The sequence below is a fragment of the Cricetulus griseus genome, chromosome 4 (assembly GCF_003668045.3).
Source record: "Cricetulus griseus strain 17A/GY chromosome 4, alternate assembly CriGri-PICRH-1.0, whole genome shotgun sequence".
Taxonomy (NCBI): Eukaryota; Metazoa; Chordata; class Mammalia; order Rodentia; family Cricetidae; genus Cricetulus; species Cricetulus griseus.
In genome coordinates, this window is record NC_048597.1 from 222,338,057 (window position 1) to 222,352,588 (window position 14,532).

Below are 14,532 nucleotides of genomic sequence, written 5' to 3' on the forward strand. Positions count from 1 at the left end.
TATGATACAATTAAATATTACTCAACTTAAAAATACATGAAGTAAGCCGGGCATTGGTGGCGCACGCCTTTAATCCCAGCACTCGGGAGGCAGAGGCAGGCGGATCTCTGTGAGTTCGAGGCCAGCCTGGTCTCCAGAGCGACTGCCAGGATACAGGATAGGCTCCAAAGCCACACAGAGAAACCCTGTCTCGAAAAACCAAAAAAAAAACAAAAACCAAAAAACAAAACAAACAAACAAACAAACAAACAAACCCCATGAAGTATCTATAATACAACATGGATCAACACTGAAAAGTCTGTTAAGGGAAAAAAAACTAGATATTAAAGGTCAATTTACATTATATTCTTTACATGGAGTTCATGCAAATGCAAAGGAAAAGGCAGACTGCTGCTTTGTGGAAGATAGAGGAATGAGAGGTTAATGACTGAAAATGGATACAAACCCAATCCAAAGTGGAACCAAAGACCATAATCTAAGACCTACCCCAAACTTTGAACATGTTGGAGAAAGAAAAGAGAAAGAACGGCCAGATTGATATATTTTCTGCACAAGAGTCCAACGGCTCAGGAAATAACAGCAACAATTGACAAATGGGATGGCATTAAGTTATGATGGGTTCAAGATTGTAGCTTTTGCATCTTTGAAATTTGCCATGGTAGTATGCAACCCTCTCCACTTATTTTTAGATTTACTTTTTACAATATGAAAATAATTCTTTTATTCAAGTTCAAAATGGGTCATAAACATCAATAATGAATTTGGCCCAGGAACTGCAACGCAAGATGTTTTGCAAAGGGGACTAGAGTAAGAGCATAGTGGCTGCCATCCGAAGTTGACAACAGCTAAATGAGAGCATATCATGAAAACCAACCCTCTTCCAACTACCTGAGAAGCTGCGGGAACTCCACACCAACTGTTCAACAAATCACAAAGAAAACAGCCTGTGAACTCACTGAAAATGTAAACACTCATCACTTTGACCTGCCATCTTCATACATGACAAACCTGCTCCTTGTCAGATCGTCACATGCAATCTCAGCTCAGCCACTGGACAAGAGGATCTAGAGCACTCCTCAAAAACAAACTTACTCCACAAACAAGCTGCAATCATGCCTGCTGACAGTCTGCTCCAGCACAGCTTTCTGAATCCTTGCAAGACCATTATATCTGAGAAGTGTACGCAGGAAATTAATAAGGTACATGAAAAACCCAATGCCTGTGGCTGGCACTGGTCAAAAAAAAAATAATAAAAAAAAAGGCCAATTTTTCTTCAAAACAGTACCTAACTCCACATTGCACAATTAATGCTTCAAAAGTTGAACAAACTGGACTACAAACATTTGCCGCACCTACCATAGTCACCTGATCTCTTTCCAACTGAAGACCATTTTCCCAGCCTCTCCACAACTTTTTTGCAGGGAGAGATTTCCAAAACCAGCAATGTCAAAAATACTTCCCAAGAGTTTGTCGAATCTCATAGGAACTTAAAATATATAAACTTACTTTTTACTGGCAAAATGTGCTGATTGTAATTTTCTGTTAGTAAAGGAGTGTTTGAGCCTAATTATAATGATTTAAAATTTAAGGTCCAAAATCACCATAGTTTTTGGCAACAAACTAACAGAAAGCTGTGACCAGCATAAAAAATAATCACCCAAAAGAAGAGACGACCTACAGAATGGGAAAAGAAAAAATCTCCGCCAGCAACTCATCTAGCAGGGGACTGATAATCAGGATATACAGAGTTCAAAATAGCAAGCCAAAAGGAAAAAGAATTTAGTTAACAAATGAGGAAACGAACAGTTCTCAAAACAAATGGCCAATAAAAACATGAAAAAAATGTCCAGTATCTTTAGCCAAAGTGCAAATTAAAATTGCACAAAAATTCCATCTGGCTCAGTCACAATGGCTGCCATTAGAAAACCAGACCAGGATAGTAAGGCCATAGACTAGGGTCATCCTTACTCGCCTCTAGTGGGAATGCACTGCAGCTTTGCCATGAGGGGCCAGGGAAGGTCTAGAGGCTCCTGGACACCTTAAAATTTCACTATGGAGCTGCTGCAACTAAATCTGCACTGCTGGGATAAAGACGTGTACGGAAGCACAATGAGACACGCGAGTTCAAAAGTAAAGCCATACACCAACCACAAAGTAAATTACTTTTGACAAGAATTCAACCAGAAGTTAAAAGAGGGTTTGTCAAGGGACCCTAAATATGAAAAACGATTGTGAGTAAGAACCAAGCTAGAGAACTCCCACTTCCCAATTTCAAAATATACTACAAAATTCTGGTAAGTCAAACAGTAGGGTGCTGGCAGAAAGACAGACACACACCTCTAGGTAACCCTGGCATGTGTGACAAACTACTCTGATCAACCAATGAGGAAAAACAAATCAACATGTGAATTAACAAATTTGAATCTTGTGATGATATTTATCATTCATTAAAGCTTGTTTGAGGATTCAGAAAGCAAAGTCAGCCTCAAGCTTCTAGGCAGTGGTGATACACACCTTTAATCCCAGCAGCCAGAAGCTAGGTGTTAATCTTAGGACTCAGGATTAAGAGGTAGATGGATCTCTGAGTCCAAGTCCAAGTCCACCCAGATCTACACAAGACTGATCCAGTCCTAAAGAAAAACAGCTCACACAAAGATGATCTCAGTATCTGGGATCACACACCTTTAATCCCAGCACTAGAGGGGTATAAAAGATAAGAGCAGGGTCTTCAATAGTTAGGATCAGGCATTCATTCTCAAGTCACATTGAGGATAGGAAGACATTCAGTCTCAGTATTCTCCAGCCATGCTGAGGAGAGGCAGCAGTTTGGTGGAACCAAGATTGCCTTTCAGTCTGAGGTAGAGAGAGAGCTAGTGCCAGGCTGCTTTACTTTTCTGATCTTCAGCTTGAAGCTTGAACCCCCAATATCAGTCTCCAGGTCATTTATTTGTTTCATGTTACAGAACCCCTGTTTAAGCATCATTTAAAACATAATAAGTGGAGCAACCTCAATATAAAGCTTAGAACAGCTTTGGAATTCTTAAAAGATGACATAGGGCAAGAGTTCACAGCTATGTGTTTTACAATGATTTCCTGGAAACAGAACAAAAGAAAATGCTGACAAGTTGAGGTTCATGAACATTATTTTTATATATCAAAAGACACCCACAGGGAAGTCCACAGAATGGGAGAAAACATGTAGAAACAGTGAATCCATAAGGGATTAGTAACAAGCATACACAGAGAACTCAAAACGCAACAACAAAAAAGCAAAAAGCCACATTCAAAAATGAGCAAAGGACTTCAACAGGCATTCTACAAAAACACCTAACTGGCTACCAGACACACAAAGATGTACTTCCCACTCATCACTGGGAAAACGCAAACCAGAACTGGCGTACACCTATCAGCATCATTACTACCAACCAACCAGAAAAATCAAGCCAGGCATTGTGGTATATGTATGGAACCCCAGCTAACTTGGAGGCTGCAGCAGGAATATTGGGGACTTGAGGCTAGGCTCGGCATATAATGAGAAACAGCCACAAAATAATAAGTGCTGGTGAACATATGGAATCATTGAACATCTGTGCTCCACAGGTAGAAATCTGAAATGCCAGTTATGGAAAAATAGTATAATGGTTCCATAAAAACACTAAAACTGTAACTGTTATATACAAGCTGTATACTATAGGATTCTACCTATTCAAATAGCCAAAGTCAATGAGACAAGTAGAATGGTTATATTTTACAAGATGTGGGTGGATGATATGGATGGTTACAAGTATATAGGACGTTCCTAAACTATGGCACTTGGTAAATGTTTTAGTCTGTGTAATTTACCGTAATAAAAAAAAAAAAAGCTGGAGAAAAAAATAGACACATGTACAACATTTATGCTAAACACAAAAGACACTAAACATCCTATGTAGTAAGACTGCATTTATGTGAAATGTCCAGACTAGGTAAATCAATACAAGATAAAACCAGTGAGACACTGAGATGTCTCAGTATAAAAATGCTTGCCTTGCAAGCTGGATGACCTGAGATTGATCTTTAGAACCCATGTAAAGGTGGAAGGTGAGAACCAACCTCACAAAATTGTCCTCTGGCCTCCACATGTGTGGAGTCTTCCCTACTTTTAAATCCAAGATCCAGTATACACATGAGCCTTTATGATTGCATCATACACAAGCAGCAATAAACAGAACTTTAAAATGCAGGTGCATGGTGACCTCAGAACAGAGAGAAGGAAGAAGTGAGAGGTACAGGTTTGAGATACAAGAACAATTTTTAGACTGAAGAAGGGAGGCACAGGCACGAATTTGAAGCCAGTCTCGGACACATACCAAGGCCTTGTTACAAAATAATACAGCAACAAATGTGGCTAGAAAACTACAATCAATGTTAGTTTTTTTTTTTTAATGCCTAACTGTAACTGAATTATTTCTAAGTGAGTTAGTTATTCCTAAGTGAGCTTTGTTCCTTCATATATATCTGTAGCACAAATTCCACACAATAGGTACTTTTCCCTTACAGCAAACATGAGATGTAATACAATGTAGGTGACTGAAACAGTTACCAACCTATCTATCCAGACTTTCAAATTCAAACCAATGTCATTATTTACTTCAGATAAATTTTTAAAAAAGAATTTAACCAACATAGGTTGAATCTCTGTTAATGTTGTTTCCTCAATGTCAACCGTACATCCTCAGAAAAAGTGTTATGAAGTTGATGCAGATTCCTTATTGCTGTACTTTTGCTACAAACAGCATAAAGAGAATCTAATGTGCATTCTTTTAATTTTACATTCATGATTTATCATTATCATGACTATTCTACTACAACTCAGTTTCCCACTGGCATTATATTAATGAAATCTATTTACAAGTACATCATTTTTAGTGTGAAAACTTATATAATTAGCAGGCTTTAGATAGACTGCAAACTTTGAAGTTTGGGAGTAGTGTTTTGTATTCCCCAGCTACATGCAGTAAGTAAGGGTTTTTTTTTTGTTTTTGTTTTTGTTTTTTGGTTTTTTGAGACAGGGTTTCTCTGTGGCTTTGGAGGCTGTCCTGGAACTAGCTCTTGTAGACCAGGCTGGTCTCGAATTCACAGAGAACCACCTGCCTCTGCCTCCCAAGTGCTGGGATTAAAGGCGTGGGCCACCAACACCTGGCTGTAAGTAAGGGTTTTAAAGAAATTGTTGATGGTGACAGCAGGACTGTTAGTGTCCCACTGCTGTCGTCACGCTCACTTACATGAAACTCAAGAGCAAGAGCTGCCCCACAGACCACACTGTAGCTTCCTAGGATTCCAGGTCAAAGCAAAAAATACCCACAAGCCAGGGAACTTGCATTTGTTCGTTCATTCATTCATTCATTCATTCATTCATTCATTCATTCATTTTCTTCCTCGAGACAGGGTTTCTTTGGCCTTAAACTCAGAGATTCGCCTGCCTCTTCCTCCCAAGTGCTGGAATTAAAGGTCTACGCTACCACTGCCTGGCCTGCCAGGTAGATTTTAAGGGAATTTAAATTAACTATTAAAGAGAAAGTGATGCTGTCATTCATCTAGTGACCTATAAATATAGTCAAATGTATAAAAAGTATTCACATATAAAAGGTGTGTATAGCTGACAGGCTGCTCCTGCTAGCTTTTTATTCATTTATTTTTACTTACAAAGTCGATACAATAAGATTATTGTAAAAATTAAAATTTATTGACGTTAATCCAGTTATATATACAGAAAATGCCTGGTATACTTTAAACGTTACGTATTACTGTTAAATTTATTATGAACATTGACAGATCTGTGTGCAACTCTATTGGTAAAAGACACATATCCAACCTAAAGACTTAGGGCAGAAGCTCACCAGCATTAATGATAGCTAAGCATTAAGTGGTACTTACCCATAAGTAGTAAGTGAACTGAAGCGCAAAAATTGCAATGCCTTCATTATCAAAGGATCCTGCTACAGACCGAGATATGTACCCAGGTACAATAGCAATAAAACAAGCAGCTAAAAGTCCCGCTCCTTGGTTCCAAAGTTCTCTAGTTAGCAGGAATGTAGATATAGATGTAAGGCCGCTAAAAGTTGGTGCAAGGAATACACACACATCTCTTATGTGAACTGTTATGTTCAATGTATTTAAAATCCAATGAATAAGGCCAGCTGTTATCATCAACCCTGGGTAAACCTAGAGAAGGGAAAGAAGGGAATTTAGTTACATATAAAATAAGGTGCCTACAAAGAACAGTACGCATTCTTTTTTCATTAGTACACACCATTTGTAGGTAAGATGGAGAGAAAGAGCTTCCCTTCCATGTCATACAAAAAATATTTTTGGAATAGATACAAAGAATTCTTACACAGGATATACACCGAAATAAGAGCAGAGAATATAGAACAAGTGTGATTAAAACAAAAAAATAAGTAATGGTGCTTAGTCCATTAATTATCTTCCTTAATTCTGAGCACTGTCTTAGTCATGTATTTTTTGGGCCTGGGATTTTAACACTTTCATCATGTTCTTACTGTGTATATATAAAAAGGAGAAATAATTATAAGTCTTCCCTACTTTTAAATCCAAAATCCAGAAAGTAAGCACCTTTAGCAAGAAGGACCAGTCATTGGGGAACCAAAAGAATACCAAAAGGCTTAAAGTTCTATGTCCAAAGTATTATTAATGATGGCACCTACCTTTATACCAAGAGAAGGGCAGTGAACACAAGAAGATGTGATATTGGGTGATATTCATTTCAAATTATTCCTCAGTGACTAATATGTGCGTTTTTATCTGCACTCACAAGTGAGCCCTCAAAGGCTCTTTTCCTCCCAAGCCGGAACCACAACGGCTGTTGCACATTCATTCCCTGGCCAGCCTGGCCAGTCCTGTTGAAATCTGCACGTCTCAACAGCCTCCCACCCCTAGTCTTCAACTCACCCTCTGTGCTTTTTCTCCCTGGCATTTATTATCATGCAACACACTATTTATAAATCTTATTTTCAACTGCTCAACCTCACAAGAATACAAGCTCCAGATGAAGAGTTTCTTTTTCAATGTCAAGAACAGTACAGGCACAGAGTGTATATTCAATGTCTAGTGAATGCACAGAGTAATAAGATTGAGGGAAGAAAAACAGTATAGTAAGTCATTACAAATTTCAAAAAATTCCATTCCATTTCATATCCAATACCAGGTCCTACTGTACGATTTTGTCAGCAGTACACAAAGAAAATAGACATGGATTTGATAATTCTTCTCAATGTACATCAACATATCAATATAACATGGCAGATGGACCTAACATAAGAAAACAGTTAGAATACAAAGTAGTATTGAATGAAAGGTGCAAAACCAAAGACTCCTAACAACAAAGATATATTAAACTTGGAGCTGGAGAGATGATCCAGTGGTTAAGAGCACTTGCTGTTCTTGCAGGGAGGTCCCAGGTTCGGTTCCCAGCACCTAACCTACATGGTAGTTCACAACTGTCCATTAACTTCAGCTCCTGAGGTTCCAACCCATCTTCTGGCCTCTGCAGGTCCCAGGCACACATGTGGTGCACATACATAAATGTATGCATACATCAATTTAGGATTGACTATATACATAAACTAAGTAATATTAGGATATAAGAAACCTCAAAATGGGGCTGTGCAAAAGGCTCAGGCAATAATACCGGCACAGCACAAGGACCTGGCTCCATCCCAAGCCCCACCTTAAAAGCCTGCAGTGTTGGCACACTATTACAGACCCAGTGCTGGGAGATGGGGAATGAGGTATGGTAGGCAGAAGCGGTGGATTCCTAGAGTTTGTTGTCTAATCAGTCTAGCCCAATTATGGAGCTCCAGGCCAGTGAAAGGCTGCTCAAACAAGTAACAACAGATCCAAGGAAGACAGCACCCAAGGAACATCTGTGGCTGACTTCTGACCTTCACATGTACATGTGCATACCCCCTTTCCAAACAGCAGGAACATGGCCGAAATTACAATGTATTTGAGGGTATAATGAAGTCTCAAAAAACTCAAAGGGCTGAAAGTTACATATTATTTGCTAATTACAATCCATTTGGAAAAAATTTTGAAGAGTACTATAAATCCTCTTTTAAAAGTTACAAATGAACTTCTGTGAAGGCATGGTGGTTCACACCCATAATTACATCCCTTGGATAGCTGTGGAAGAAGGATTACTGTTGAATGCAAGGCTAGCATGGGCTACAGAGTGAGCATAAAAGAAAAGAAAATCCCCCAGTAGAGGAAATTCTAATAGAAATTAAAATGGAAGGATGATGAGAACAGCACACCAAAACTCACAAGTGCTGCTGACAGCATAGTGGTAATGGAATGTGACAGCTGTAAACACAGCCAATAGTGGAAAAAGGCTGAAAATTACTGGAGAAATAAATCACAGGGAGTTGGGAAAGGAAATAAATTCAGGGATATAGAAGAAAGGAAATGAATTTGAATTAATGATATGAGAGCAAAAGATTATTTGGGGTAATACTCAAGAAGAAATGACCACGCACACAGACTTCAAGAGACGTCATATCTCCCCCCGTCTCTACCAGTTCTCCTTTCACACTGAATCCTAAAAACCTTATGTCATCATTCTGGATCCAAAGAACTCTACACCAACTATAACCAAGATTCAATTATCTAGATTAATTCAGAAGCTCAGGGCCTGAAAAGTTTAATTATTTTGATTATTCTAAATTTCTATTTCCCTCAAAAAACAAAACAAAACAAAAACAAAAACAAAAACTTAATTTTAAACTCAGCTATGTAGGGGAAGTGCTGACCAGTGTCACCTGTGCCAGCCCCCAAGTGGGCGTGGTCAGCATTTCCCCCTACACAGCTGCTTGAGAACAAGGCAAAAAACACAACCTGGACTTGAGGTGCTTTGTGACAGCAGATTTGTTTGTTGTTTTGTTTTGTTTTGAGACAGGGTTTCTTTGGGCAGCCCTGGCTGTCCTGGGATGCACAGAGATCCACCTGTCTTGAGTGCTGGCCTAACAGCAGATTCTTAATCTAGTTTGACACTTCTCAGATGCCAGTGTGAGATATCCCACAAATAAACTGCCAAGAATAGAGCTACGAAATATTAGCTAATTAGCCACAGAGGATGTATTTGTGAACTATATGCAGCTTTTAAAGACCTTCATCCCACCAGCAACTAATGGTTTGCTCAACAGTTTACAGTAACATAAAGAATAGCTAACATACTTACAGTGCCACCTACTATTCTTCCTAGTGGATACCATGCTCTTTCATCAAACCAATTTAAAAATTCATAGAAGCCATGAGATGCAAGGTGATGTGTTGATCTATAGTTAAACCTGGGGGAAAAAAGAAAAGGAAATGTTATAACACTGGTTAACACAATACCTTTCTTTATATTTGATATATGGTTATATATACATATATTTATCATATATATAACATATCATAGCAATATTTCTTAAACTTGAATAACAAAAAATCTGAAATATTAAGCCAATGCTTATACCTCTAACATAATACCACAGCAGTCTCTTAAATCCACAAAGGAACTAGTAATGCTCAAATTAACATGTAATTATTGATGGGGTCCAAGACAGGGAGTTCAAATCTACCCAGGAAAACAAAAGGGATGCACAGGATTCATCATCAAAGTAGTCTAGGATTCAAAAAGACTAAGAACCATTAACAAGATGGCATCAAACTGAAGAGGAAGCATATGTCATGTATCACCCAAAAGCTTACACAGAACAATAAAATAGTGGCTTAAAAACTAAGAGAGCAGGCCATGCTAGCATAGTGAAAACATGGGTCTGGCAGTGTAGCTCAGTTTAGAGGGTTAGGTAAGTACTTACAAAGCCCCCAGCACCACATACACACCAGGAAACAGAATATGGTTTTAAAGAGAAATGATAATTCATATCTAAAAAAGACATAAGAAGAAACAAAACTGAGCCAGGCCGTGGTGGCGCACGCCTTTAATCCCAGCACTCGGGAGGCAGAGGCAGGCGGATCTCTGTAAGTTCGAGACCAGTCTGGTCTACAAGAGCTAGTTCCAGGACAGCCTCCAAAGCCACAGAGAAACCCTGTCTCGAAAAACCAAAAAACAAAAACAAAAACAAAAACAAAAAAACAAAAAGAAGAAGAAGAAGAAGAAGAAGAAGAAGAAGAAGAAGAAGAAGAAGAAGAAGAAGAAGAAGAAGAAGAAACAAAACTAAGGAAACCAAAGTCCAAAATGTAAGCAGAAGAAAAATGCAAGTGCACAGGGCAGGTTCAGGGCTCCTCCACATTATCATAAAGCGACTATGGAGTACAGGAAAGACCAGCATCCGTGTCAGGGCGACACTCCAGGTGATGGCAGTACATTCATCAGTCAAGATTCCTTTCCCTACCACTCACTGCCAAGAGGTGGCAGGCAAGCAGGCAGCGGAGGCATTTGTCTGTTAGGGTGACATATGGACAAAGGAAGTGAAATAGTGCTGGCCTCACAGAAGTGCACTGGAAAGCCAATTGGCGTATACCCTAAATCAAACATTTGGGATTGAGAGCGCAAACACCTTGAAAGTAAGCAACAAAAGCAAACAAGAGCTCCTTAGGAGGCGGTGGATCTCATCTCCAGAGGAGCCTGACTGGTTACAGGTTTCAGCCCCATGTGTCTGGCTCACACGGACTTGCTATGTGGCTCTGACAAGCTACTTATGCACTCTGTGCTATAGCTTTTTCACAGCTCCTACATCATGAGGTGGCTATGAAGAGCAAACTACACGGCACCCATGAAGCTACTACTCCTACTTTTACACATAAGGGGTAAAAGACCCATTTCCAAGTTTTAAGGATAAATTATAATTATCCAGCTAAATCATAGATAGGCTATTTTAACTGGCAAAAGTGAAGGGCAAAGTACAAGGTAAAAAGACATGAAAATTGAGAAATCAAGAAACACCCAAGTTCTTACACTCATCATAAAGTTCTACAAGGACTGGAGGGCAGAATAGGCTCCAAACATAAAACTTAAAATGCTTCTGGTAAAGTGTAATTCACTCATTTAGAGAAGCAAAATGCTACTCTATAAAGAAACAACAAAGTCAGATATGCTTTTTGGAATAACCACTCAATGCTGTAAGGCAATGGAGTAATAGTAAAAACTTTTTCTGAGAAGGGGATTTTTAAGATCAAAAAAGTTTTTACTGGTCTACACAGAAACCACACAGCGCTGGAGAGCTCCAGATGCACTCAGAAGCAACAATTAGTCAAGAGCACAACCCTAGAAAAGTAGAGTGACATCCCCTATCTTGTGACAATATTAAATGGAAGAGCCGGTATCACAGCAAGAATCAAGATTTAAATTTTTCAACCTATTTTTTCTTAAAAAAAAAATATTCCAAGTAATGATTAATAAACAACATGTTTTACAAACCAGGAACAAGTTCACCACCAAGGCTGTCCTCGGGTACTTTCCCTTTAGGTTTAGGTAAGTTGTGACCATCCTTCTATGGGCAAGCTTTATTAGAGCCACCAGCTGCAGCTGCTCTTTTCTCTACTTAAGATGGTTGTGAGCACTCACTCTTAAATCTCCCCAGGTTCTGAGCCCATGATGCAATGTTATCTCTGCCTGGACCTTCATTCTCATTTCTAAACCAGAGTTGTTTGTCTTAAGTGATATCCTCCCCACCCCGATAAATGCCACAGAGGTAACAATGCCAAGTTCAACATCCAATCAAACTCGTGACAGGACATCTGAGACACCCCCACAAGCCAAACACAAACTGCATCTGCTTTCAGAGTCTAGGTGTCATCCTTTTCCTTCTCATCTTACATATCAAAATGACTACCTGGTCATCTTTCATGGCTCTTGTCAGTGTCTTTCTTTTTCCTGAGACAGGGTTTCTCTGTACTGTCCTGGAACTCCCTCTGTAGGATCCGCCTGCCTCTGCTTCCCAAGTGCTGGGATCAAAGGCGGTCATGTGCTGCCACCTTTGCTGCCCAGTTCTTATTAGCCTTCTAACTGTGTACCACCACACAAATGTAACCAAACCACCCTACATGGCTCTTCATCAGACTCCCCACGGGTTTTATCTTTCCGCATCTACTTTTCACCAAAGTGGTGGAAGCTCTCACATGACTACCAAGTCTTACACCATGCTAACTCCCTACTTTCCATGCTGATCTTCAGTCCTGCAGACTTATCTCATCCCCCAATGCCACATCTTTATTAAGCCCCAAGACTGCCTGGGGCACTGCTGTTATCCTGGTTAACTCACTCTATGAACCTTGGCATGTTTCTAAAGGACACAGTGTACTTTCTTCTGTGTTTGCACTGCCCACTTGCTGAAAGAGTGTCTTACCCTTCTTGAGTGTAGTTCTGCATAGGTATGACAGTAATGGCATTCTGTAAGACGGTAACCACAACACTGAAGTCTCTCCAAAGTGACATCACTTTAGTTGTGATCCTGAGATCCAAGCAAGGCGTTAAGAATTTACTGAACACTTTAGTCAAGGGCTAAAAACCTGAATAGAAATGGAAGCACACGCGCTGGGTCTTAGTTTAGTCTCAACATTTCATGTTGGCAGGAGGCAACTCTGAGAAAATCTCATGTGTTCAAGTTCATTACATTTGTATTTGAATAAATCTTGAGCACTGTTCTTTTGTCAGTCTTATAAATCAACTCTCATTCTGCAGCTTCTCTTTCTACTCCACCAGTGGTATTTAAAATTGCAGTATTTGCCAGAAGTTGGCATAGGCTTGCCAAGGTCAGAGGACCTTGCAGGCATCTTTTCTCTCCTTCCACCATGTGCGGCCCAGGGACTGAAACCAAGTCATCTAGGCCTGCCCTTACACCTGCTAAGCAATCTTCTTAGCAAGCCAATGATAGTTTTTAAATACTTCATTCCTTCCTATTATGTGCATCTGAGTTTATGTGCACCATGAACATGCATGTGCCTGTGTAAGCCAGAAGGTGTCAGATTCCCAGTTTCCTCCCCGTGGTACTCTTTAAACACAGATTTCTCTGCTATAGCATGATCATTAAGACACTGCTTATTTTCTTCTCCCATCAACAGTTTGAGTTTGAGTTTACCCACTAGATCCCTAGTAAATCTGGAACTGATCACCACCACAGTTTTGAATTAATCTTGGAATATGAGGGAATGTTTTTACTAGTAGTTTTTCCCTTGTCTCTTTGAGTTTCTAAATTATTTTTTCTTTTTGGTTTGATACAGGGTCTTACTATGTACCTCCGAATGGTCCCTATGTAGCCAATTCCTCCTAACTCAGATTTTTCATATTAATCCTAAAGCAAGTTTGTCAGCTCCACCCAACATACCTGACAAACTCCACTTAATCTCAAATCAATTTAACATTTTTATAACCAGGATATAGTTGAATTCAAGAATATGGCTGATATCCATTTACTGAAGTCTTCTTGAATGACAAGTCTTGAATACCTTTGCTTAGATTTAATCTCATTTCTAATGTAATCTTTTTATCTAAAAAAGACTCTGCAACTAAAAGTCCTGCATATGCTTATTAACACTCATACCATCACTAGATTCTACTACATTTTAAATGTGAAAAATAATGAATATCCTGGTATTAAAAATGAAGAGGTATCTCAAAGATTGACAGTTTTAAGAACACTGTCTAAAAGAGGTCATAAACGCCCTCTCATTCTATTCCTTCCTGTAACAGCCAATCTTTTCACTCATAAAAGAAAATACAGGTGAATACAGTTTATTCAAAGTTAAATATTTAACAAAAACATATACCATTAAGTTCCAAAATGAAATAAACTACTGGGTTTCCAATTTAAGGAACAGAATTTTTCTTCAATAAAATCTTCACGAACTCAAAAGAAAATTAATTTCAAACTTAAATGTATATGTGTTTGGACTTACACAGATTACAGCAAACAGTAACAAGTCTAATTTTGTACAAGTTTTTCTTGCTGTTAAACGGTACTCATTAATTAAAAAACCAAAGTTTCTTTAGGGTCTAAGGAAATGCTGGCTCCTGGTCAAAGGACTACATACTAAATGTCTGCTTCTCTCATGGTTACATTAAACAGGAAGTGCCACAATCTAAATTTACTACAAATCTGTTGCAGATTGGATTGTTATTGCTAAGTGTGTAGTCTGGTTATTTTCTTTCATGCAAATTCTCAGTTGCAACACTACAAATTCAATCCAAAGCAAACATAAGAGGCTTTAGGTTAACTGTAAGGCTATTTTTTCCTAGTATAATAAATTGAAATGGAAATATATTTATCACTTCTTTTGAGCATTTTTAGTATGGCCTCTCTCAGAGCTCACCTGCCACACACACACTTAGTATCTATCACCCTTCTTCAAGCAGTCCTTCAGCTGAGACTCCTAATTGATCTCATAGCTTCACTGAAGGACAATTCTGCCTCCCTACACCCTGGCCCATCTTGACTGGTGCTTTGGAAACATCACTACAAGTTCACCTCATCATGCACATTTGGGGGAGGGTGGGTGGATTCTGCACCCTGGAATGACTTCACAGCT

The 14,532-nt window shown here is 39.1% G+C and overlaps 1 protein-coding gene across 1 annotated transcript in view; it reads right to left on the minus strand.

The window, feature by feature from the left end:
* Stt3b (STT3 oligosaccharyltransferase complex catalytic subunit B) overlaps window positions 1-9,377 on the minus strand; it is a 43,821-nt gene extending 34,444 nt beyond the window's left edge. The window contains exons 1-2 of the mRNA XM_027415314.2: window positions 9,239-9,377; window positions 5,917-6,204 (exon numbers count right to left, since the gene is read on the minus strand). Of these exons, the coding sequence (XP_027271115.1) occupies window positions 5,917-6,189 (273 nt within the window). The 5' untranslated portion in view covers window positions 6,190-6,204; window positions 9,239-9,377. The remainder of the gene's footprint in view (window positions 1-5,916; window positions 6,205-9,238) is intronic.
* Window positions 9,378-14,532: the final 5,155 nt, after the last annotated feature.